The 24820-nt window shown below is 38.2% G+C and overlaps 2 protein-coding genes across 3 annotated transcripts in view; one reads left to right on the top strand and one right to left on the bottom strand.

Moving 5' to 3' along the window:
- stxbp4 (syntaxin binding protein 4) overlaps nt 1-5772 on the bottom strand; it is a 54010-nt gene extending 48238 nt beyond the window's left edge. The window contains exons 1-2 of one of the 2 annotated variants that reach the window (XM_051939515.1): nt 5757-5772; nt 5586-5623 (exon numbers count right to left, since the gene is read on the bottom strand). Coding sequence is in view for 1 of the 2 variants with exons in the window: in XM_051939514.1 (XP_051795474.1) it covers nt 5586-5641 (56 nt within the window). In the remaining variant the exon portion in view is untranslated. Of the gene's footprint in view, nt 1-5585; nt 5719-5756 lie in introns of those variants that run through there. The other variant, XM_051939514.1, reaches the window with a different exon arrangement.
- A 6429-nt stretch (nt 5773-12201) lies between these two features.
- Nucleotides 12202-14469, top strand: LOC110965504 (hydroxycarboxylic acid receptor 2-like). The gene is made up of 3 exons (XM_051939517.1): nt 12202-12284; nt 12658-13201; nt 13558-14469. Exons 2-3 carry the CDS (start codon nt 12806-12808, stop codon nt 14248-14250), a joined length of 1089 nt encoding a protein of 362 aa, XP_051795477.1. The 5' UTR covers nt 12202-12284; nt 12658-12805; the 3' UTR covers nt 14251-14469.
- The last annotated feature ends 10351 nt before the right edge of the window (nt 14470-24820 follow it).

Here is a 24820-nt window from a genome sequence, read left to right as displayed (position 1 = left end):
GAGAATAAATCCTCTGTGGTTTAAAAGTCGGACCGGTGAGTCCCTCTGAGCATCTGAAGGCTCAGATGTCACAGAACTGGAAGCATGAGTTCTAGTTAGTACTGGGGTTCTACAGCAGCTTTTAGGGACGGAACACATTCATTTATACATGTTCTACTGGTGGTTTACAGCAGAACCATCACTGTCCTCTGATTTCTTCTAGTACAGGATCTTGAGAACGTCTTTTTGAACGATGCACTGAGAACATTCCTGCTGTAATGAGGAAACATCTTACAGAAGAACGTTCTACGATGTGTTCCCTCAACAGGAAAGGCTAAATGTTCTACTTTTAGGATGTCACATTAGAGGAACGTTACAAAATGTTCTGTATGAAGAACATTCTGAGATCTGAGGCCTCGATAACATTTCGTAAATGTTGGTTTGAGAGCGTTCTTAGGTGTTGTCACGGAACGTTGTGAGAATGTTTTACAGAAGAACGTTCTACGATGTCTTCCTTCAACAACATCTTTAAAACATCCTCAGAACATTGCAGCCAGAACGTTCCACCTTTGTCATTACATCACAGAAATGTTTTCTCAACGTTCTGCTGTCTGAGGTCTCGAATGGATCTTGAGAACCTCTTTCTTCTTCGTTATAATGAAGAAACACCTTTGAGCAGAACATTCTAGGATGTGTTCCGTCAACAGGAAAGGCTGAATGTTCTACTTTTAATCTGAGACGTTACAGGAACGTTACAAAACGTTCTGTATGGAGAACATTCTTACACCTGAGGCCTGCTATGGAACACAACGTTCTATAAAACGTTCCCTCACAACATCTTCAAAACGTCATCAGGAACAGCTTTGAAAGAACGTTCTGAAGATCTAATAGAGACCTCAGATAGCAGAACGTTCTTGAGAAAACATCACAGGAATGTCTTCTCAACGTTCCGCTATCCGAGGTCTCATTAGTTCTTCAGAACCTCTTTTAGAACGCTGCACTGAGAGCGTTCTTTGGCGTTGTCAGAACATTGTCAGAATGTTTGACAGAAGAACGTTCTGTGATGTGTTCCTTCAACAGCATCTACAGAACGTCCTCAGCCTGTTTAAAGAGTGTTCTCCTGCCACTGTCGTCTTTGGGCCGCTCTGGGGAAAAAAACCTGCTTAAGCTAATTATCTCAGAAAGTATTTCACGTGTGGAGCTGAAGTTTCACAGATATCTTTATGAATAGTTTTATTTGATGCTGTAAAAATCTGAGATAAATCAGAGCAGAAGTTGTAAAAATGTGATGATTCAGGAGGTAAACACTGGAAGATGTTTTAACGTTTACAGTTGGGCTCATAACGTGGAAAAATTAGTGAAATATTGTCCTTTTTAAAATATTTGATCATGGAAAAACTTTCCTTTCCTTTAAGGTTCGTGGTGGGACAAAGTTATTGATTGCAGTCGTGTTTCTAGTCGTGGTTTTAGATCAAACAAAAAATCCAAAACACAAATAAGATGAAAACCAACAACAAATTATGACAAAAGAGCTGAAAAAAGACCAAAAAGAGACAAAACATTCCAATAATTACCAATAAATAATAATAATACTTTGTTTTTTCTGACAAAGACAGACAGAAAAAAATCCCACAATTAAAAAATAAAATTAAGGACCAAAATTCTGAAAATGAGACAAACAATTATGTTAAAAAAAGAGACAAAAAATATGAAAAAATATCCCAAATGAACACAAAACCATCAAAAAGTTTATAATCTCAAAAACAACATCAAATTATCAGAAAAGACATGAGATGGTAAAAAGGAGGGAAAAAAATCAACAAAGACCATAAATAAAACAATAAAATGCCAAAAAGACAAAAAAAATCAATAAAAGACAAAATAATCAACAAGACGCAAAAATTGTCATAAAGCAAATAATAAATGATAAAAAAATGACACAAAATTTTTATAAACCAACAAAAATATCTAAAATAGTTTAAAAAGACATAAAATGAAGTAAAAGACATGAAAAAGATCAGACAAAAATATGAAAACCGACAAGAAATTATGATTTAAGAGCAAAAAATATTAAAAAGAGAAACCATTTTCTATAAAGAGGCAAAAAAGATCATAGACAGGCAAAAACGATGATTAAGGACGACAAATTCTGACAATAAGACCAAAAATAATCAAATTGAGGCAAAAAAATTTTTAAAAAATATGAAAAAAATATAAAAAATAAAACAAAAACATAAAAAGTTTTAATCTCAAAAACAACAAACTATCAAAAAGATACAAAAAATTATCAGGAAAAGACACAAAATTATTAAAAGACACAAAAATCATCATAAAATAAATAACTAATGACAAAAAAGATGCAAAATTATCAAAAAAAAATACAAAAACAGACATAAAATCATGAAAAAGAAACAAAAAAACAGGAAGACTCACAACAACTTGTGATTAAAGAGTTAAAAAATGACCAAAAAGACAAAAAAAATATAAAAAGAGGCAAAAATGATCAAAGACAGACAGAAATAAGAAAAAAGGAAAACAAATTATTCATGTTTTCATTAAACAACGGTTCATATTTTACTAAATCTGCCAGTTTATGAGCATAACTGTGTGTATTTCAATTCTATGCTTTATTTGATTAAAAATCAATGATTTTTTCCCGAGTGCAAAGAAAAGGAGTGACATGAGGCAGATGCAGAGAGAAAAGCAGAAAAATAAGAGCTGCATGTGGTTGTTTTACAGATTTTACATGTTCAGCATCTCCTTTTGGTTCCTGAAGTTCTCAGTGTTTCTGCAGATTCATTCCTCCGTATGATATTAATATTTATACATAAATACAGTTAAAGCTGCAGCTCTGTCATTGTGGAGCTAAAGTCGTCGCTGGGAGCCGCAGCCTCTGAGGATTATTGTTTGGTGTTTGCATATTTAATCTCCTCCTGTCTGCTGGCCGTATGCTGGGAGGGAAACCAGGAGAATGAATCAGCACCAGATGTTCTGCTGCAGATGAATGATTCTGGCAGATTCCTACCGACCGACCCGATGCAAACAGAAGCTGCTGCAGCTTCAGGTCAAACCGGACATCCACGGAGTTTCACCCACGAAACAACGAACCGTGAAGAGTCTGATGGTTCAGGAAGAAAACGGAAGTAAAGGACAATTCTGAAGGATTCATCTGGAGGGAAATCCATCCTTTAACCCTCTGAAACACACCGACAACGACGACAACAACGACGTAGACAACACCGACGACAACAACGACGTAGACGACAACGACGACAACAACGATACCGACGACAACAACAACAACAACGACACCGACGACAACAACAACGACAACAACGACGTAGACGACAACGACAACGACGACATCAATGACAACAACAACAACGATGACAACAACGACAACGACACCGATGACAACAACGACGTAGACGACAACAACGACAACAACAACGACAACGACGACAACAACAACAACAACGACAACAACGACGTAGACGACACCGACGACGACGACATCAATGACAACAACAACAACGACGACAACAACGACAACGACACCGATGACAACAACGACGTAGACGACAACAACGACAACAACAACGACAACGACGACAACGACGTAGACAACACCGACGACGACGACGACGACGACGACGACGACGACGACGACGACGACGACGGCTTTACTGAGTTCAAAACCATGAAGAGTCAATAATCACTTCATCAAGAAGAGAAGAAGTTTGTTTTTAAAAGAGGGGAAAAAAGCTGTAAAATTATTGTATCGAGACAATAATTACTTTAAAGAACTACAGATATTAAATATGATTTAACCCTCCTGTTGTCCTCATTTACGGGCATCAAAAAATATTGTTTCTTTGTCTGAAAAAAAATCCCAAAATTCAGCAAAAAAATTCCCCAAATTTGTGAAACTTTGCAAAACCTTCACGAAGAAAATTCCAATAATTCCTTGAAAGTTTCCCTTAAAAGTTTTTTTTTTTTTTTTAAATCCCTCAAATTTGGCAAGAAAATTCTGGTAAATTTTCTCAAAAAATGAGTAAAAATCTTCCCCCCAAAAAATCCTAAAAATATCTAAAGTGATTTCATATATAATCAGTAAAACTTCTAATATTTTTTTAAGAACATTCACATAAAAATCAACCAAAATCCAGAGAAACTCGTTGGATTTACGTTGATTTTTATGTGAATGTTCTTAAGAAACATTTTTAACATTTCTTTTTTCCCACCCAAAAATGTTCAAAGATTTCCCAAAAATGTTGAAAACGTGGACATCAGAAGTTTCACTGTGAAAATATGTTTTTTCCACATTTTCAGTTTGACCCACAGGACGACACGAGGGTTAACAGAGACCAGAAATGTCAACGACAGACGGAAAAAATGTAAGAAAAACAAGATGTACGAAAAAGGACGATAAATTAAGAAAAAGAGACCAAAAATGACCAAAATGGGACAATTATTTTAAAAAAATAGGCAAAAAAATATCTCAAAAAGGAAAATAAAAATATCAAATCATCATAAAATAAAAAATAAATGATAAAAATAGACATGTGATTATCAGAAACAGGCAAAAAATAAACAGACAGAAAATTATCAGAGAAAAAAAAGATGACCAAAAATGAGAAATAATCATAAAGGAAGCAAATTATGAAAAAGAAACAAAAAAGAACGGGCAAAAATTTTAAAACTTTATGAAACGTTTAAGTTGTTTTAGACGAGTTTCAAATCATTTTAAAAATGTTTGAGGCATTTTGGAAAAAATTTAGTCATTTTAGACGAGTTTCAGGTCAGTTTGACAACATTTGAGTCATTTCAGACAAATTTCAAATCATTTCAGAAAATGTTTGAGTCGTTTTAGAAAATGTTTTAGTCGTTTCGGATAATTTGAAGTCATTTTAGACAAATTTCAAGTCATTTCAGAAAATATTTGAGTCATTTTAGATGAGTTTAATTAACTAAAGAGGGAAAAAGAAGCAGGAACAAAAACACCCAGAAACATGCGGTTCAGAGGGTTGAATTATGTGGACAGCTTTGAGTCATACTGAATGTTTTCTGAGTCGTTTTGAACAGGTTTTATAAAGTAAATAGTGAAGTAAGAGGTTTTTTCCCTGGTTTCCATCATTCTAACTACGCTCCGTTTCCACTGAGCTGCAGGACTTTAGATTACAGAGAAAAATGAGCCTCAGTGAGTTAGAATGAGACAGAAGTAAAACAACAAAACACCCAGAATCTGCTGCTTTCAGTTCACACGGTTAATAACACCATAAAAAAGGAGCAATTCAAGATGAACCGATCAACAGAAAACTGTTAGCGTCTGCTCAAATGTCTGATTTATCTCAGGTTGTATTTGAATAAGAGTCTGTCAGAAAAACTGCAGTGAAAAAGCAGAAAATGCCCTCATAAGAGCTGCTGTTATTATTAAAACGTCTCTCACAACACGCCTGACCCAGAACCGGACTTAAACTCCCAGACATCTGTCGCCTTCCAGTCTGCACATGGAGGAGAAAATCAGCCCAAGGAGGCGAGTTTAGGTGTAGTTTGAAAAGCAGGAGGCGAGGAGGAGGAGGAGCAGCGAGAGGAATTAGCCTTACCAGTAGAGCAGAGACAGCCCATCGAAGCGCTCGGCGTCCTGAGGGAGGAATGGCATCGCATCGGTCCGGGAGGGAAAGAGAGAGAAAACCACACGCTGCAGAAACAGACGAGAGGCGGAGAGGAGAAGGAGAGGGGATGAAATCTGCCTCGACAGGGAGAAACACGCTTACCTTTAGCGCTAATCCAGCCTGATACCCGTCAGTCACTCTGCAGGCTGGAGGGAAGGAAGTTCAGCCGCAAGACAGGCTGAGAACAGGCAGCAAAAGGTCAGAAACAGGCTGGAAATTAAGACAGAAAATCATAAAAACAGGCAGCAAAACGTCAGAAACAGGCTGGAAATGAGCAAATATAGACAGGAAATCATAAAAACAGGCAGCAAAAGGTCAGAAACAGGCTGGAAATGAGCAAATATAGACAGAAAATCATAAAAACAGGCAGCAAAAGGTCAGAAACAGGCTGGAAATGAGCAAATATAGACAGAAAATCATAACAACAGGCAGCAAAATGTCAAAAGCAGGCTGGAAATGAGCAAATATAGACAGAAAGTCATAAAAACAGGCAGCAAAATGTCAGAAACAGGCTGGAAATGAGCAAATATAGACAGAAAATCATAAAAACAGGCAGCAAAAGGTCAGAAAGAGGCTGGAAATGAGCAAATATAGACAGAAAATCATAAAAACAGGCAACAAAATGTCAAAAGCAGGCTGGAAATGAGCAAATATAGACAGAAAATCATAAAAACAGGCAGCAAAATGTCAGAAACAGGCTGGAAATGAGCATATATAGACAGAAAATCATAAAAACAGACAGCAAAATGTCAAAAACAGGCTGGAAATAAGCAAATATAGACAGAAAACAATAAAAACAAGCAGCAAAATGTCAGAAACAGGCTGGAAATAAGCAAATATAGACAGGAAATAATAAAAACAGACAGCAAAATGTCAGAAACAGACTGGAAATAAGCAAATATAGACAGTAAACAATAAAAACAGGCAGCAAAATGTCAGAAACAGGCTGGAAATGAGCAAATATAGACAGAAAATCATAAAAACAGGCAGCAAAATGTCAAAAGCAGGCTGGAAATGAGCAAATATAGACAGAAAATCATAAAAACAGGCAGCAAAATGTCAGAAACAGGCTGGAAATAAGCAAATATAGACAGAAAATAATAAAAACAGGCAGCAAAAGGTCAGAAAGAGGCTGGAAATAAGCAAATATAGACAGAAAATCATAAAAACAGGCAGCAAAATGTCAGAAACAGGCTGGAAATGAGCATATATAGACAGAAAATCATAAAAACAGACAGCAAAATGTCAAAAACAGGCTGTAAATAAGCAAATATAGACAGAAAATAATAAAAACAGGCAGCAAAAGGTCAGAAAGAGGCTGGAAATGAGCAAATATAGGCAGAAAATCATAAAAACAGGCAGCAAAATGTCAGAAACAGACTGGAAATAAGCAAATATAGACAGTAAACAATAAAAACAGGCAGCAAAATGTCAGAAACAGGCTGGAAATGAGCAAATATAGACAGGAAACAATAAAAACAGGCAGCAAAAGGTCAGAAACAGGCTGGAAATAAGCAAATATAGACAGAAAATCATAAAAACAGACAGCAAAATGTCAGAAACAGGCTGGAAATGAGCATATATAGACAGAAAATCATAAAAACAGACAGCAAAATGTCAGAAACAGGCTGTAAATAAGCAAATATAGACAGAAAACAATAAAAACAAGCAGCAAAATGTCAGAAACAGGCTGGAAATAAGCAAATATAGACAGGAAATAATAAAAACAGGCAGCAAAATGTCAGAAACAGACTGGAAATAAGCAAATATAGACAGTAAACAATAAAAACAGGCAGCAAAATGTCAGAAACAGGCTGGAAATGAGCATATATAGACAGAAAATCATAAAAACAGGCAACAAAATGTCAAAAGCAGGCTGGAAATGAGCAAATATAGACAGAAAATCAAAAAACAGGCAGCAAAAGGTCAGAAAGAGGCTGGAAATAAGCAAATATAGACAGAAAATCATAAAAACAGGCAGCAAAATGTCAGAAACAGGCTGGAAATGAGCATATATAGACAGAAAATCATAAAAACAGGCAGCAAAAGGTCAGAAACAGGCTGGAAATGAGCAAATATAGACAGAAAATCATAAAAACAGGCAGCAAAAGGTCAGAAAGAGGCTGGAAATGAGCATATATAGACAGGAAATCATAAAAACAGGCAGCAAAAGGTCAGAAACAGGCTGGAAATGAGCAAATATAGACAGAAAATAATAAAAACAGGCAGCAAAATGTCAAAAGCAGGCTGGAAATGAGCAAATATAGACAGAAAATCATAAAAACAGGCAGCAAAATGTCAGAAACAGGCTGGAAATGAGCAAATATAGACAGAAAATCATAAAAACAGGCAGCAAAAGGTCAGAAAGAGGCTGGAAATAAGCAAATATAGACAGAAAATCATAAAAACAGGCAGCAAAATGTCAGAAACAGGCTGGAAATGAGCATATATAGACAGAAAATCATAAAAACAGACAGCAAAATGTCAAAAACAGGCTGTAAATAAGCAAATATAGACAGAAAATAATAAAAACAGGCAGCAAAAGGTCAGAAACAGGCTGGAAATGAGCAAATATAGACAGAAAATCAAAAAACAGGCAGCAAAAGGTCAGAAAGAGGCTGGAAATAAGCAAATATAGACAGAAAATCATAAAAACAGGCAGCAAAATGTCAGAAACAGGCTGGAAATGAGCATATATAGACAGAAAATCATAAAAACAGACAGCAAAATGTCAAAAACAGGCTGTAAATAAGCAAATATAGACAGAAAATAATAAAAACAGGCAGCAAAAGGTCAGAAACAGGCTGGAAATAAGCAAATATAGACAGAAAATCATAAAAACAGGCAGCAAAAGGTCAGAAACAGGCTGGAAATGAGCATATATAGACAGAAAATCATAAAAACAGGCAGCAAAAGGTCAGAAACAGGCTGGAAATGAGCAAATATAGACAGAAAATCAAAAAACAGGCAGCAAAAGGTCAGAAAGAGGCTGGAAATAAGCAAATATAGACAGAAAATCATAAAAACAGGCAGCAAAATGTCAGAAACAGACTGGAAATGAGCATATATAGACAGAAAATCATAAAAACAGGCAGCAAAATGTCAAAAACAGGCTGTAAATGAGCAAATATAGACAGAAAACAATAAAAACAAGCAGCAAAATGTCAGAAACAGGCTGGCAATGAGCAAATATAGACAGAAAATCATAAAAACAGGCAGCAAAATGTCAGAAACAGGCTGGAAATGAGCATATATAGACAGAAAATCATAAAAACAGACAGCAAAATGTCAAAAACAGGCTGTAAATAAGCAAATATAGACAGAAAACAATAAAAACAAGCAGCAAAATGTCAGAAACAGGCTGGAAATAAGCAAATATAGACAGGAAATAATAAAAACAGGCAGCAAAATGTCAGAAACAGGCTGGAAATTATTTATAGCAGTTAAAAATTATAATTAAAAACAGGCAGAATATTACTAAATATAGACTGAAAAAAAAGGCAGGAAATAATCAAAAACAGACAGAAAATGATCAAACACAGGAAGAAAATGACCAAAAGGAAACAATAAACTATCAAAAAACTGGATGAAAAAGATTAAAAAATTAAGCTGCAAAAACACTTAAAAAACAACTAAAAGAAGACAAATATTCTATATGTACATCATAATTATAAGCAAGAGATAATAACCAAAAATCAGAGTTAAAATCAAAAAATTCTCAAAAATAGACGAAGCATTTGGAAAAAGAAAACAATTAGCAAAAAAAGATAATTAAAAATATTTAAATAGCTGCAAGCAGTCAGAAACTTTTGCTGATCAAAACCGAATAAAATAAAGAATGATCAGAAAAAGACAAAGTACTTAGAAATGATCAAACAAACAATAGATCATAAAAACGGACATTAAATGATTAAAATCCACCAAACACTAAAAGGCTGGAATCAGTTTGGTTGTTGGATTAAAAAAGGTTTTTAAAGAGGTTCATAACTGTTCAGATATCTTTGTTTTCTGCTGCATGAGGTGGAAAATTACAGACTGAAGACTTTCTGTCGTCACAACAAACATCCTGTCCTCAGTTTCCTCTTTAAATGACGAAACAGTGTCAGGATTTAGACAACAACAACAACAACAATAACAATAATAATAACAAGAACAATCTGATTGATCTCATCGGTCTAATCTGGAGGCAACGTGACGACGACAGATGACTCATCAGGATCTAAAATATCTGACCTCTGACAAACTGCTGATTCATCCTGAGGAGCACAACCTCAGTAATCTTGTGGTTTCTGAACTTCCTCAATCTGCAGAACATTTCTAAACACTCGTCACCGTTTGTTCTGCACAGCTTCAGCATCAACAAATCAAACCAGCGTCGACCTACAAACACAAACCACACAACAAACTCACGTTTCTCACATTAAACTGAACATAATTCACCTGAATTCAACGTTAAACTGAAGATCTGACAGATCAAACTGGTGTTAAAAGCTTTAACCCGTTGTGCTTCAGTGTCCCGCCCGCGGAACACTTTGAGATCTGCATAAGCATTTCCTTAAATGTCTGAAGCTGTAAACACGATTATACAAACACTATACACCGATGGAAAGCTTAGATTCTCATGAATCCGCCGGTATAAACCACTTTCAGATGTGATTACTACAGCGGGTGAGAAAAACACATTTGTCCAACAAACAACGAATATCCATCCGTTCTCTATACACGGCTTCAACGTACACAGCGCGACTCACATTTCCGGGTTCATTATTACACACAAATGAAAATATTCCACAAAAAACGGCCATAATCCAACCTTGGACATCCAGACGAAACAAGCCAGTAAACTATTTTGTCCAAAACATGTCTTGAAGTCGGTATAAAATCCACGAATCGGTCGTTTTCAAGGAAATGCACCTCGCGATGCACGTCCAATATTCCCTGTATTTAAATGGTAAAAACAGGCAGGAAATGGTAAAAAAAAACAAGACAAAACTCATCAAAAACATACATAAAATTATCAAACATACACAGAAAAATATCAAGTATAGACAAAACATGAACAAAAACAAACATTAAATGGTAAAAAAATTATCAAAAGCAGGCAGAATATTATTAAAAACACAGAAAATTATCAAACACACTTAAAATGATCAAAAACAGTCAGAAAAACATCAAAAACAGACAGAAATAATCAAAAACATCTAAAAGTGTCAAAAAGCAATAAAATACACTGAATAATTACTTAAAGATAAAAAAAAATGATATTCTTATTGTGACGTTAATCTTTTCTCATCAGTATTTTTGTTTATTATTAAACTTATGAGTTTAGCTGAATGTTAGCCGGTATTAGGATCAAAATTAGTAGTTAGCATGACTAAAGTTTCACATATTAGTTGAATGTTAGCCTTTATGGTGGCTAAAGTTAGCAGCTAACATTACTGAAGTCTCACATATAGAGTTCAGGAATGGACGTCATACCGCAATGGATTATGGGATGCGCCCACCATGTTTGTGGCCTGAAAACAACCGCATCATCTGGTGTAAAAACTGACGGTCGGGACGACCTGTAACCAGTCGGGATCGGGAAAAAACTGAACAACGAAGCGAAGCAAAGATATATGCAGAAAATAGGATTAATTGATGGGATAGATCCATACCGAGCACAAAAGCCGGTCCAGTGACAACCAAACGAGAGGGACTGACAGATGTTTAGCTACCATAGTGGGCTAAGGATATCACGATTGACAGGCAGAAACAAGAATAAAAAGGCAACTCACCCTTATGGAAATGCCTGGAACAAACGAACAACCTCTTGGGAATATTGCCGAAAGAGATTAACTTTAGTTTAATGGCAGCAATCCAAGCCATTCAGCGTCTTTTTGTCATTTCAGAGATGTCGCTCCCCTGATGTCTTTTCCAAGCGGGAAAACCTAAATATTTTAGCCCGTTGGTCAATTTTCTCCCAGACCAGTGGTGAGACTTACTGTCACAACCCACCACACAGCATCTGTGCCCCGTTCTTGCTGATGACCAGAACGTTTGTGCGCTAAAAACATGTAAAAATGTGTAGGTTTTAATGAGGCCGCTAGTGAGCAGGCCACAAATCCCAAGATGCTTTGAGATGTGACGTCACAATCCCGAACTCTATTAGCTGAATGCTAGCCTTTATGGTGGCTAAAGTTAGCAGCTAACCGTACTGATGTTAAATATTAAAGCTAGTGTAAAGTCAGGACGTAAATGAATGAGTACTATGCTAACATTTTACGTAGCATTAGAACCCAGAGAAGATGCTCTAAGAAGTTATAATTAAAAGTTGATGATTCAAATAAATGTTTAGGATTCTGTTCAGTGAATGTTAAGTTCATTCGTTTTTTTTTATCCTCATATTTAAATTGCAAATATTAACATAAACATTTGTTATTCTTTCTGCCTGAACATTACTTCATTCACTTGGCCTCCCTGCATGTAAAAGTGTTGAGAAATGTTCTAGAACATCACTCTGTCTTCACTTTATGAATCAGCAGCAGTTTGGCAACAAGCTGATGACGACGACAGCAACATCCTCCAGCAGGAGAATAAATCCACGAGCAGAAACCAACCTGCAGCTCTTCATGAATGAAGCTTCCTCTGGTGAGTCCTGGATTAATCTAATCTGCTCTAATTCTCTATATAACAGTAGAACCACATGGTCTTATTTACAAACACAGGCTCCATTACAGCGCCGGCTTAGTCGCTGGAAAAACGCCTTTTCTTTATTTGCACACAAAAAAGTTTCATCAAATTGTAATTTTTCATCTTTATTTATGACAGTTAAATTTCAGGTTTAAATCTTGATTTATTTCACTTTAAATAAAAGTTGCTGTAATAAAACCGTATTTCCATATTTAAATGTCATGTAATTTCTGTTCTTATTTAATGACATCTTGACTCCTCACCATCTGCCCTTAGAGGAAGTAAACCTGGTTCACTTACTGACTAAACTTCTGTGTTTTCCTGTCTGCAGTGAAAAAAAGGAAGACGGTGAAAAGAGGAAGCTGTGATTTTCCTGAATGCTGAAACTTTCCCTCAGATTTTCCCCTCATCTGACCACCAAACTACTTTGTTTATAAATAACCTCCCCAGGACCAACCAGGTCATTTCATTTTGCCAGAATGCTCTCAGAGCCGAACTTTACCTCCACCTTGAACCTGACCACGCCGGTCCCTGGCGGTGGCGGCTGCCCTCCGGTCGGGATCCAGCTGGAAGGCCTAATCCTGCCGCCCGTTCTGGCTGTCGACGTGGTGCTGGGGCTGCTGGGAAACGTGGTGGCGCTGTGGATCTTCTGCTTCAAGCTGAAGGCCTGGAACCCCAACAACCTGTTCCTCTTCAGCCTGGTCATCGCGGACTTTCTGGCTTTGGTCAGTCTGCCGCTGAGGATCGATGCCTTGCTCAGAGGCCACTGGGTCTTCGGAGACGCAATCTGCCGCATCAACCTCTTCCTCATGTTCTCCAACCGCACGGCCAGCATCGTGCTCCTGACCGTGGTGGCCGTTTACCGTTACTTTAAGGTGAGCCCAAAACACTCCTGGTTCACCTCAGTACGAAGGTCAGACTGAGGCAAACCAGGAAGGTTTTCAGTTAAAGTTAGCATCAAGCATGACTGAAATGCATTATTTTAGCTGAATGTTAGCTTCTATGGTGGCTGAAGTTAGAAGGTTAGGATCCTCACTGGATAATAGACTAGTGAGGACCCTTAGGTAAGAGTAGATACAAGTGTAGGATGGATGGATAGATGGGTAACTCAGCTGTGGTCCTTCGTCCTACCTTGTGTTGAATCTACTCTCAGATGTACGTCGCTCTGGATAAAGGCGTCTGCTAAATGAAACCGTAAACTGTGATTGTGACGTCGGTCCTCTGGTTACAGGTCGTCCATCCTCACCACCGCTTCAACCGCATGACGAGGCGTCAGGCGGTAGTGGTGTCGCTGTTCGTCTGGCTGCTGGTCGTCGCTCCTCGGGTTCCTCTGCTCGCCTTCAACCACATCAAGGGCAGCGGCGACCGAACCCAGTGCTTCTTCTTCACCTCGTACAAAGAAGCATCTCGTGCCATCGTGGTCCTGGTGGCGATGCACCGAATCCTGACGGTGCTGGAGTTCGTGGTTCCGCTGGCGCTGCTGCTGTTCTGCTCCGTCCGGATCTCCAGGTTCCTGAGGCAGCGGCAGATGGGGAAACCCGACAAGGTGCGAAAGGCCATGCGAGTGTGTGCCGCCATTGTGGCGGTGTTCATGGTGTGCTTCCTGCCCACCACGGTGACCACCATCGGGCTGTGGGCGGTGCGCTCATACCGTCCGTGGGACTGCAACGCCTTCTACACCTTCACGCAGCTCAACATCGTGTCTCTGGGCCTGAACTTCCTGAACTCGGCGCTGGACCCCATCGTCTACGTCTTCTCCAGCTCCATGTTCAGGAAGGCCCTGCTGGGGGCGCTGCCTCACTGCCTGTGCTGCCGGCGGGATGACGTGGATGGACTGCAGACGGCGTCAACATCTGGGACTCAGTCAACCAACCAGCAGGAACTGAAGTCGATGAGGTCGGACCGAGGCAGCGAGGCCATGTGAATGAAACTGATCCTGAATCAGTGTTTAGTTTGTTTTTAATGCTGTTAAAAGTTGAATTCCATCAGTCAGGATCAGTTGTTGTGTCTGAAAACAAACTGGAGTAAAAGCAGCTCTGCGTATTTACTGATCCTCCTTAATATTATATGTTAATTTATGACTCCTTGGTGTTTACATATCTTGTTTTTTGATGCTTCAAATTTAATAAAATCATAAAATATATATTTTTATATATGTGTTTGGGGTTTTGTTGTCTTCTCTAATTGGTTTTGCTGCTGAATTGTTCAGTTAACAAGACAGAATCAGTATTTTGTAACTTCTGAAGAACAGAACTACACCAGCGTTTCACATCTAAGAGGAAAAATATCAGTTTAATACCTATTTATCAGAGTTTCTGATGCAGAGAGGAAATTTTAGCCGTCCAAAAAGGTTTAAGGTAGCGTCAAAAGAGAATCACCAGCTCTTAAATGAAGAATTGAGAATAAATGAATCAAAGCAACGATTTTAAAGTGGTTTCATTAAATGTTCTCGAGGCCTCAGATGACAGAGCCTTCTCTACAAAACGTTCCTGTAACGTTTTTATGTTAACTACAGTGGAATGTTTTGTCAGAGATGTGCTGACGCTGTTTTGGGTGAATACATTTCTTCAGTATGACACGATGTCCTGTGATTCCTGTGAAAAACTCGTCGCTGATAAACTGTGATGACTGTGGTTCCTTCTGTCAGATCTGCTGCTTGTTTCCCTGCAGGTGGATGTTTAGCTCCATCTAGTGGAGGATCTGCAGCTCCAACAGCTGATGTCTGGATTTATGATTGGGTTTGCAGCATAGACTGTATATATAGTGGACGTAGCATCTGGCTCCAGAATTGAAGCCCACCCAGAAGTGTCAAAAACTTGCAATATCACGCCGTCCGCTAGGGTTGGCTCCAAGAAGCTTTTTCTCCATAGACCCCAATTCATCACCAGAAAAAATAAAATTTGATAGACTGATGTTCTACAGCTCAGGATTTTTTCCCGTTAGTTTTCATGGTCAAAATGAGAGATCAGGTGGCCGATCTCAAAATAAATCAATACTGAATTTTAAATAAATCGTTAAAGCTGGTGGAGCCAGGGGGCGTGGCTATACTTGATAGACAGTCTTGTCTGGAATGATTGACAGATCCTTTAGAGGCTTTCATCAGTCTGGCTTCAGTCTGACCCGCCCATAGACTGGTCCTGCCCCTAGTTGCTCTCCGGTCCAGCCTGTTTGATGACGCTTTTTACGTCACTGGCTCCAAAAAATCCAAAATAGCGACTAGGAAGTAGCAAAATCCGGGTGTCATTTTCTTGGCGTTGAAACCAACGGGTGACGTCACGGTTAGTTTACGCCTGGTTTGCAGTGACAGCGTGACGGAACATCAGATCACAGGAACAACCAAAGAAATTCATCAGCATTTTCTGTCTGACTGCTGCTTTAACTTCATTCATCAGATGTGCAGGAGCTTTAAAAGTGACCATCAAACTGCACACAGATCAATTAATATTATTACATTTATGCTGATAAATAAGAATCCAAAAAAACGATCCCTGCTGGAACGTACTGAGACGTTCACTGACTCTCCTTCATGTTTGAAATGATGACAGAACCATCACCACTGAAGTTCTTGCAGAACATTTCAGTCCTTATTCTGGGTTATAAACAGCGAAATGTTGAAGGATTTTCTACTTCTGATTTCAGCAGAGAGATGGAAAAAAAACGTAAAAGAAAGTCCGTCATGTTTCAGTGCAGAGTACAGAGGTCGCTGTAAATTTTACAGAAACTTTCTGGCAGATGGATCCTAGAAAGTAAAGAGTTAAAGTGTTCACAGTAACATCACTGTGTTCTCGTTTACAGTATCATCTGTAAGGACTGTATACTCGGTGGATGGAGCTGGACATGGTTCCAGGACTATCAGAGAGCTGCCCTATGAAGCAAGTCTGACTAGTCAGGTTTTCTTGGAGTAAACAGAACATAAAGCCCAGTCTGAGATGATGCTATCAACCAGACGTTATGGATACCACATGGTCGCTACTACATTTCTTTGTGTACCGGGTTTTCTCCATCAGGGTCTGTGCCATAAAACAACCAGCAGACTGAAGCAGCTGCACACTAACAAAGCCTGGCTGTGGTGAACCTGCTTCCGAGTGCAGCCCTCTGGTCCCACTCTGCCCTAAACTACACATTTCTTTGGTCAGAAATGTTTTACAAGAAAGGTTTCACAGACAAACGTCTGCCGTCACCACAGACATAAAGTCCTGTTTGTCTGCATGTTTAGACTGTTGGATAGAAATAAAAGCAGGAAGAGAATAAGTCTTTGGTCTGCCAGAGACTGATTCACACAGGGGCCTGGCTAATTCCTGGTTCCGCTATGGAAAACCTACATTGATTCCCACATTCAAAATCACACTAAAATAAATAAATTCTAAATAATATCAGCTGGTATCTTCGATGAACCAGGAATTAGCCATTCCCCTGTACATTCAGACACAGTGGGAGGACCTGGACAGGCTTTAAGACACGGCGGTACAACCTGGACAGGGACCCGGCTAATTCCCGGTCCGACTGCCGAAAGCTTCAAGACATGGTGGTGTCGCCGATTGTGACCGGGAATTAGCCGGTCCCCTCAGTAACAGCAGAGTCTAATATCTGAGCTTCAATCTAACGTCTATTCCAGCTAATTTAGCTGCTAGTTTCAACTCACCAAGGTGTTTTTTCGCCAGAAAAACTCCTCCGATGTTATTAAAGACACGACGCAGAGCACAAGTGTTAAAACCACGAACTAAAGATGAAAATATGAAAATTAAAAATGCAGTTTCGGGGTAGAATAAGTCAGGTGGTCCAAAACCCAACACTTATTTAGCGCTGACAAAGTTAAAAAAAAAAAAAAGGGGGGGGGGGGGTGGTTGGCAATTCTTCTGCAACTTGATGGCAACACCTTTGACCAATTGCACTTGAAGCACTTTTGCACTTACTAAAGGTTTTTCCTTATGTCTGAATTCTTGCTTGTGTTGTACTACAAGTTGTAGCGCTACAAGTTGGTTCGTCCTGTTTGCTTCATCTGCAAGCTGGTGAGGCAGCAAACACCGGCAACTTCACAAAGATGGGTTAGAGAAGTAGTTGTCTTTATATGAAGCAGCGTGAACAGGCACATTAACAACCAAAGAACCTAAACTATAACAGTTTTTTTCTCAATGTCTTCCAGAAAGCGTAAAAGATACTCCAAGGACATAAAGTGCGTTTTCTTCCCAGATGACGCCGAAAATGGTCTCCAGAAAGTTGTACTTGTACTTGTAGCGCTTGTAGTTGTAACTTTAAGGCTCATATCAGCAGGTTGGGAGGTGGTTGGTAGATCTGCTTTGATTTTTACACATTTTATGTTTTGTTTTCACGTTTCATTAAAATAAATGAAATTACAGATAATACCAGTGAAACCAGTATTAATTTATATATTACCAATATGACAACAGGCCTGTATCTGTGTTTAATAAATGGGAATTCATTATTTTACTAAATGAACTTACAGTGTTTAACTGTTTAAATCAGCTAAAAATATAAATGTTTTACAGATGTTCACCATTATTTGGAGAAAAAAGGATTTTAAGGATAGAAGAAAGCCTGAAGAAGTATTATTTTACAGATTTGTTGGGTTTTGGTAAATTACAGACTGTATTTAACAAAATCACAGAAAAAAACAATGAATTTACATGTTATCTGTAAAAATTAAATCAGTCCAACACTGTAAATAATGTCCACAGCAAAAATCTGCATTTTGATAAACAGTAAATCTAATTTAACATAAAATGAAGCAGTTTTATTGTATTTAAATCAACAAAAACTGTCTTTATTTCTTCTCAGTTACTTGATGTTATCGTTCATTTTCTGCAGCAGTTTGAACAGGAAATGTTTTTATTCATGTGAAGAAAGTTCCGGCACAGAGAGGAAACATCACAGAGGTTTATCAAACTTCTGCTGCAGCACTGATGGTTTATTTTTAAATCAGATAACTGTGTTTGACCTGGTTCATGTTATTAACCCTTTAAATCCTCCTGGAGGCTGAAATGAAAAAAGGTTCAGACATTCAGGAGGAAATAAAATCACTTTGCAGAGCTCAGAAGAACCTGGAGGAACCTTTGGAGTCCAGAACGGTTCTTTAAGGAACTCTGCAGCAGCGCTTAAAGCTTTTATTATGAAGAGTTAGAAACAGTTAGCTGGTCAGCTAATAGTTGAACAGTTAGCTCAAAGTAATGGATTAAATAGTTAGCTAAAACTGCTAAAGAGGTCAAATTATTAGTTTAGCTTAAAGAAAAACACTGATCAAAATAATCACTGAAATAGTGAACCAAAGATGAACAATTACCTGTGAATTGTGTTTAGCTCACAGTTTGTAAGATTTTGATAACCATTAGCTCACAATTTCAGCTGTTTAGCTAACTCTTTATGTTTATCTAACTACGAGTTTCTGTTAGCCAGCAGTTTGCTGTGTTTAGCTAACGGTTAATCAATTTTAGCAAAGTATTGCAAAGGTTTAACTCACTATTAACTTCTTTTCCCCAACTGTTTCCTATGTTTTGTGTCAAGTGGAATGTTTATGACATGTGTTCCTAGGGGGACGGATTTGTGTGTGACGCTCCCCTGGTAAAAGGTTGAATGCAAGAGTCGGTGTTTGACTATGCACGATGGTTAATAAAGTTCCTGGATAAACTACATCGTCCACTCTGTATGTTTAAGACGACAGAAACGGAACAGAGTGAAACATGGTGGCAGCGGTCGTGAACTGTGCCAAGGCGGAGAGTTTTGATACGAAAGAACAGCGTCGCTCGCTTGGTAGCCTAGCCTGGGAGCACGAGCAGGTGACTGGCCGATGTCGGCGCGCAACGGTGAGGATCGTAAACCAACGGGCTTCGTGATGGAAGGTTTAAAACCGCCAACCACATTAGTTTGGGACTCTGCCAACTTAGTGAAGACGTGGAAATATTGGAAAGAGGAGTTCACATTGTACACAGACCTCACAATGCCCGACGCAGAGGCAACGACAAAAGTAAAGCTGTTTGTCTACCTTCTCGGAGAGAGAGGAACGGAGCTTTTGACCACGCTGGAAAGCGGGAGGACAGTAAGTTCTATGATAGCGCTGTTTGATGAACACTGTAATCCAAAACTGAATGAGACTGTGGAGAGACACACATTTTTTACCAGGAACCAAACACGAGTTGAGAACATAGACAAATATGTCACAGATTTAAGGGTTTTGGCCAGGCGTAAACTAACCGTGGCGTCATCCGTTGGTTTCAACCATAGTTTCAACGCCGAGAAAATGAAGCCCAGATTTTGCTACTTCCTGTTCGCCATTTTGGATTTTTTGGAGCCAGTGACGTAAAAAGCGTCATCAAACAGGCTGGACCAGAGAGCAACTAGGGGCAGGATTGGCTGAGGACTCTCTTATCCCGCCCACATTTTACCGCAGAGGCTTCTGTTGCTGTCTATCAAGTATAGCCACGCCCCCTGGCTCCACCAACTTTAACGATTTATTTAAAATTCAGTATTGATTTATTTTAAGATCGGCCACCTGATCTCTCATTTTGACCATGAAAACTAACGGGAAAAAAATCCTGAGCTGTAGAAAATCAGTCTATCAAATTTTATTTTTTCCAAAAATGAATTGGGGTCTATGGAGAAAAACCTTTTTGGAGCCAACCCTAGCGGACGGCGTGATATTGCAAGTTTTTGACACTTCCGGGTTTGCTTCAATTCTGGAGCCAGATGCTACGTCCATCTTTATATACAGTCTATGGTTTTGGCCAGCACATGCAACTTTGGTGATATTAAAGACTCATTAATAAGAGATCGCATAGTGTGTGGCATAAACAGCCCTGCTATGAGAGAAAAACTGTTAAGAGAAGAGAACCTAACACTGAATAAGTGCATGCAAATATGCAGAGCAGCAGAACTGTCGAGAGAGAATAGCAAAACACTACAAATACAAACTGTGGAAGAGATACATGCGATAAAAAGAAGTCCACAACAAGGCAAGGACGAGATCAACTGCAACTTTTGTGGGAACCGACATGAGAAGAATAAGTACAAGTGCCCAGCTTACAGCAAGAAGTGTAAGAAATGTGGAAAAGAGAACCACTTTGCTGCAAAATGCAGGACCAAACAGGAGAAAGATAAGAGGAGCAGACCAACACACACAGTCTTAGAGTCAAGTGGATCATGTGAGGACATCATGACAATAATGGATGTGTGTGACAGACAAGAGACAATCAACAAAGTGAAAGTGGACCACAGTAAAAGCCAGCAACTCTTTGCAGGTATGACGATGAATAAGAAGTTGATCAATTTCCAGATAGACTGTGGCGCAACATGTAATGTGATACCTATGATGGGAGAGAGTTTATTTTTGAGCTCAGGTATTCTTGAATGTGTTTACTGAAAATGTTCTTGATGTTCTTGTTTACATACTGATAAACTGAAAAAAATCACACCTAAAAGGAAAAATGTATTTTGGAAAAAAAAAAAAAAAAAGAGAGAAAGGATGTGTCAAGTGGAATGTTTATGACGTGTTCCTTGGGGGACAGATTTGTGTGTGACGCTCCCCTGGTAAAAGGTTGAATGCAAGAGTCGGTGTTTGACTATGCACGATGGTTAATATAGTTCCTGGGTAAACTACATCGTCCACTCTGTATGTTTAAGACGACAGAAACGGAACAGAGTGAAACACGTTTAACTATTCCTTACTTTTAACAAGCTATTCCTTAGGCTTAGCTAAATATTTATTACTTTTGCACAAGCATTGATTACATTTAGCAAACTATTTCCTACTTTAGCTAACTATTTATTACTTCTGACCAACGGTTCATTACATTACCAAAATATTTATGACATTTAGCTAATTATTTATCACTTTTTGCCACCTATTAATTTCATTTAAATAATTATTAGCCTCTTTTGCCCAACTGTTTGCTACATTTAGCTAGATTTTTTGCAAACTATTCCTTAGGTGAAGCTAACTATTTATTTCCTTTACCCAATCTTTCATTACATTTAGCGAACTATTTCCTTCTCTAGCTAAATATCTACTACTTTAGCTAGCTTTTAGACAACTGTTTGTTATATTTAGCTAACTGTTAGTTACTTGTACCCAGCTGTTTACTACATTTAGCTAACTGTCCATTACTTTCAGCCAGCTGTTTTCTGTGTTTAGGTAACTATTTACTACTTGTAGCCAACTATTCATTACATTCAGCTAACTATCCATTACTTTAAGCAAACTATTCCTTAGATTTAGCTCACTATTTATTACCTTAGTGAAGTATTTGTTATGTTTAGCTAGCTATATTTTTCTTGGGTCAACTGTTTGCTATGTTTAGCTAACTATCAGAGGTGGGTAGAGTAGCCAAAATAAGTAGTCATCCAAAAATTTACTCAAGTAAGAGTAAAAAAGTATTTGTTGAAAAGACTACTGAAGTCCTGAGTTACTGTTTGATTTTAATGTCCCATTAATTTATTTATTTTTAGAAATGATGTGATCAGACAGAAAAAAAGTAAAATAATGTGCAAATTCTGGTATTTCCAAATAATAAAATAAAAAATAGCAAAAATAAACAACATCTTTACAAAATGACAAGTTAAGGCACAAGAAAGACAAATTTCCAAATCTCAGTTTTTCACAACATAAAGCTTTGAAACAAATACCTGTAGTAAGATAACGTTTGTATGTTTGAACAGTCAAAACTACTTCCAGTGACAACATATACTGTATGCCCATAGACTGTACGTGCATGTTGTAGTTCAACACCCCCACCCCAACCCCTAAATTACTTTTAAATTAAGCTATTTCATTAAGAAGCTGTTTTCTAGTTTTAACTAACTATAGTAACATTTAGCTCATTATTTCTTATTATTATTTGGATTATTGTCATCATTACCTACATGTACACAGTAAAGCATTTTGTAAATAAAACAAGTAAAATGTTGTGTAAATGCAGGTTTAAAGTGTCAGTTACATCTACAACTAACTCCAGAAAAGGGTTTTAATAAGGTTCCTTAAGGAACCCTCCAAGAAAGCAGGGTTCCTTCATCATCCCCAGAATTTCTTGAGGTTCTCCTGGTTCTAAGAGAGCAGGTTTCAAATCTACACTGAGTTATTGGTGTGTTGGGTGCAGTAAACGGTGGTGTCGCCGATTGTGACCGGGAATTAGCCGGTCCCCTCAGTAACAGCAGAGTCTAATATCTGAGCTTCAATCTAACGTCTATTCCAGCTAATTTAGCTGCTAGTTTCAACTCACCAAGGTGTTTTTTCGCCAGAAAAACTCCTCCGATGTTATTAAAGACACGACGCAGAGCACAAGTGTTAAAACCACGAACTAAAGATGAAAATATGAAAATTAAAAATGCAGTTTCGGGGTAGAATAAGTCAGGTGGTCCAAAACCCAACACTTATTTAGCGCTGACAAAGTTAAAAAAAAAAAGGGGGGGGGGGGGGGGGGGGGGGTTGGCAATTCTTCTGCAACTTGATGGCAACACCTTTGACCAATTGCACTTGAAGCACTTTTGCACTTACTAAAGGTTTTTCCTTATGTCTGAATTCTTGCTTGTGTTGTACTACAAGTTGTAGCGCTACAAGTTGGTTCGTCCAGTTTGCTTCATCTGCAAGCTGGTGAGGCAGCAAACACCGGCAACTTCACAAAGATGGGTTAGAGAAGTAGTTGTCTTTATATGAAGCAGCGTGAACAGGCACATTAACAACCAAAGAACCTAAACTATAACAGTTTTTTTCTCAATGTCTTCCAGAAAGCGTAAAAGATACTCCAAGGACATAAAGTGCGTTTTCTTCCCAGATGACGCCGAAAATGGTCTCCAGAAAGTTGTACTTGTACTTGTAGCGCTTGTAGTTGTAACTTTAAGGCTCATATCAGCAGGTTGGGAGGTGGTTGGTAGATCTGCTTTGATTTTTACACATTTTATGTTTTGTTTTCACATTTCATTAAAATAAATGAAATTACAGATAATACCAGTGAAACCAGTGAAACCAGTATTAATTTATATATTACCAATATGACAACAGGCCTGTATCTGTGTTTAATAAATGGGAATTCATTATTTTACTAAATGAACTTACAGTGTTTAACTGTTTAAATCAGCTAAAAATATAAATGTTTTACAGATGTTCACCATTATTTGGAGAAAAAAGGATTTTAAGGATAGAAGAAAGCCTGAAGAAGTATTATTTTACAGATTTGTTGGGTTTTGGTAAATTACAGACTGTATTTAACAAAATCACAGAAAAAAACAATGAATTTACATGTTATCTGTAAAAATTAAATCAGTCCAACACTGTAAATAATGTCCACAGCAAAAATCTGCATTTTGATAAACAGTAAATCTAATTTAACATAAAATGAAGCAGTTTTATTGTATTTAAATCAACAAAAACTGTCTTTATTTCTTCTCAGTTACTTGATGTTATCGTTCATTTTCTGCAGCAGTTTGAACAGGAAATGTTTTTATTCATGTGAAGAAAGTTCCGGCACAGAGAGGAAACATCACAGAGGTTTATCAAACTTCTGCTGCAGCACTGATGGTTTATTTTTAAATCAGATAACTGTGTTTGACCTGGTTCATGTTATTAACCCTTTAAATCCTCCTGGAGGCTGAAATGATAAAAGGTTCAGACATTCAGGAGGAAATAAAATCACTTTGCAGAGCTCAGAAGAACCTGGAGGAACCTTTGGAGTCCAGAACGGTTCTTTAAGGAACTCTGCAGCAGCGCTTAAAGCTTTTATTATGAAGAGTTAGAAACAGTTAGCTGGTCAGCTAATAGTTGAACAGTTAGCTCAAAGTAATGGATTAAATAGTTAGCTAAAACTGCTAAAGAGGTCAAATTATTAGTTTAGCTTAAAGAAAAACACTGATCAAAATAATCACTGAAATAGTGAACCAAAGATGAACAATTACCTGTGAATTGTGTTTAGCTCACAGTTTGTAAGATTTTGATAACCATTAGCTCACAATTTCAGCTGTTTAGCTAACTCTTTATGTTTATCTAACTACGAGTTTCTGTTAGCCAGCAGTTTGCTGTGTTTAGCTAACGGTTAATCAATTTTAGCAAAGTATTGCAAAGGTTTAACTCACTATTAACTTCTTTTCCCCAACTGTTTCCTATGTTTTGTGTCAAGTGGAATGTTTATGACATGTGTTCCTAGGGGGACGGATTTGTGTGTGACGCTCCCCTGGTAAAAGGTTGAATGCAAGAGTCGGTGTTTGACTATGCACGATGGTTAATAAAGTTCCTGGATAAACTACATCGTCCACTCTGTATGTTTAAGACGACAGAAACGGAACAGAGTGAAACATGGTGGCAGCGGTCGTGAACTGTGCCAAGGCGGAGAGTTTTGATACGAAAGAACAGCGTCGCTCGCTTGGTAGCCTAGCCTGGGAGCACGAGCAGGTGACTGGCCGATGTCGGCGCGCAACGGTGAGGATCGTAAACCAACGGGCTTCGTGATGGAAGGTTTAAAACCGCCAACCACATTAGTTTGGGACTCTGCCAACTT

This window comes from Acanthochromis polyacanthus, chromosome 19 (assembly GCF_021347895.1).
Source record: "Acanthochromis polyacanthus isolate Apoly-LR-REF ecotype Palm Island chromosome 19, KAUST_Apoly_ChrSc, whole genome shotgun sequence".
NCBI classification, from domain to species: domain Eukaryota; kingdom Metazoa; phylum Chordata; class Actinopteri; family Pomacentridae; genus Acanthochromis; species Acanthochromis polyacanthus.
Note: the sequence above shows the minus strand (reverse complement) of the source record. Positions and strands in the feature narration are given on the sequence as shown.

Coding starts and splice junctions, on each gene's coding strand:
- LOC110965504 (XM_051939517.1), top strand. CDS start 12,806: ATGCTCTCAGAGCCGAACTTTACCTCCACCTTGAACCTGACCACGCCG. Junction 13,202..13,557: donor CCGTTTACCGTTACTTTAAG/GTGAGCCCAAAA, acceptor CTCTGGTTACAG/GTCGTCCATCCTCACCACCG.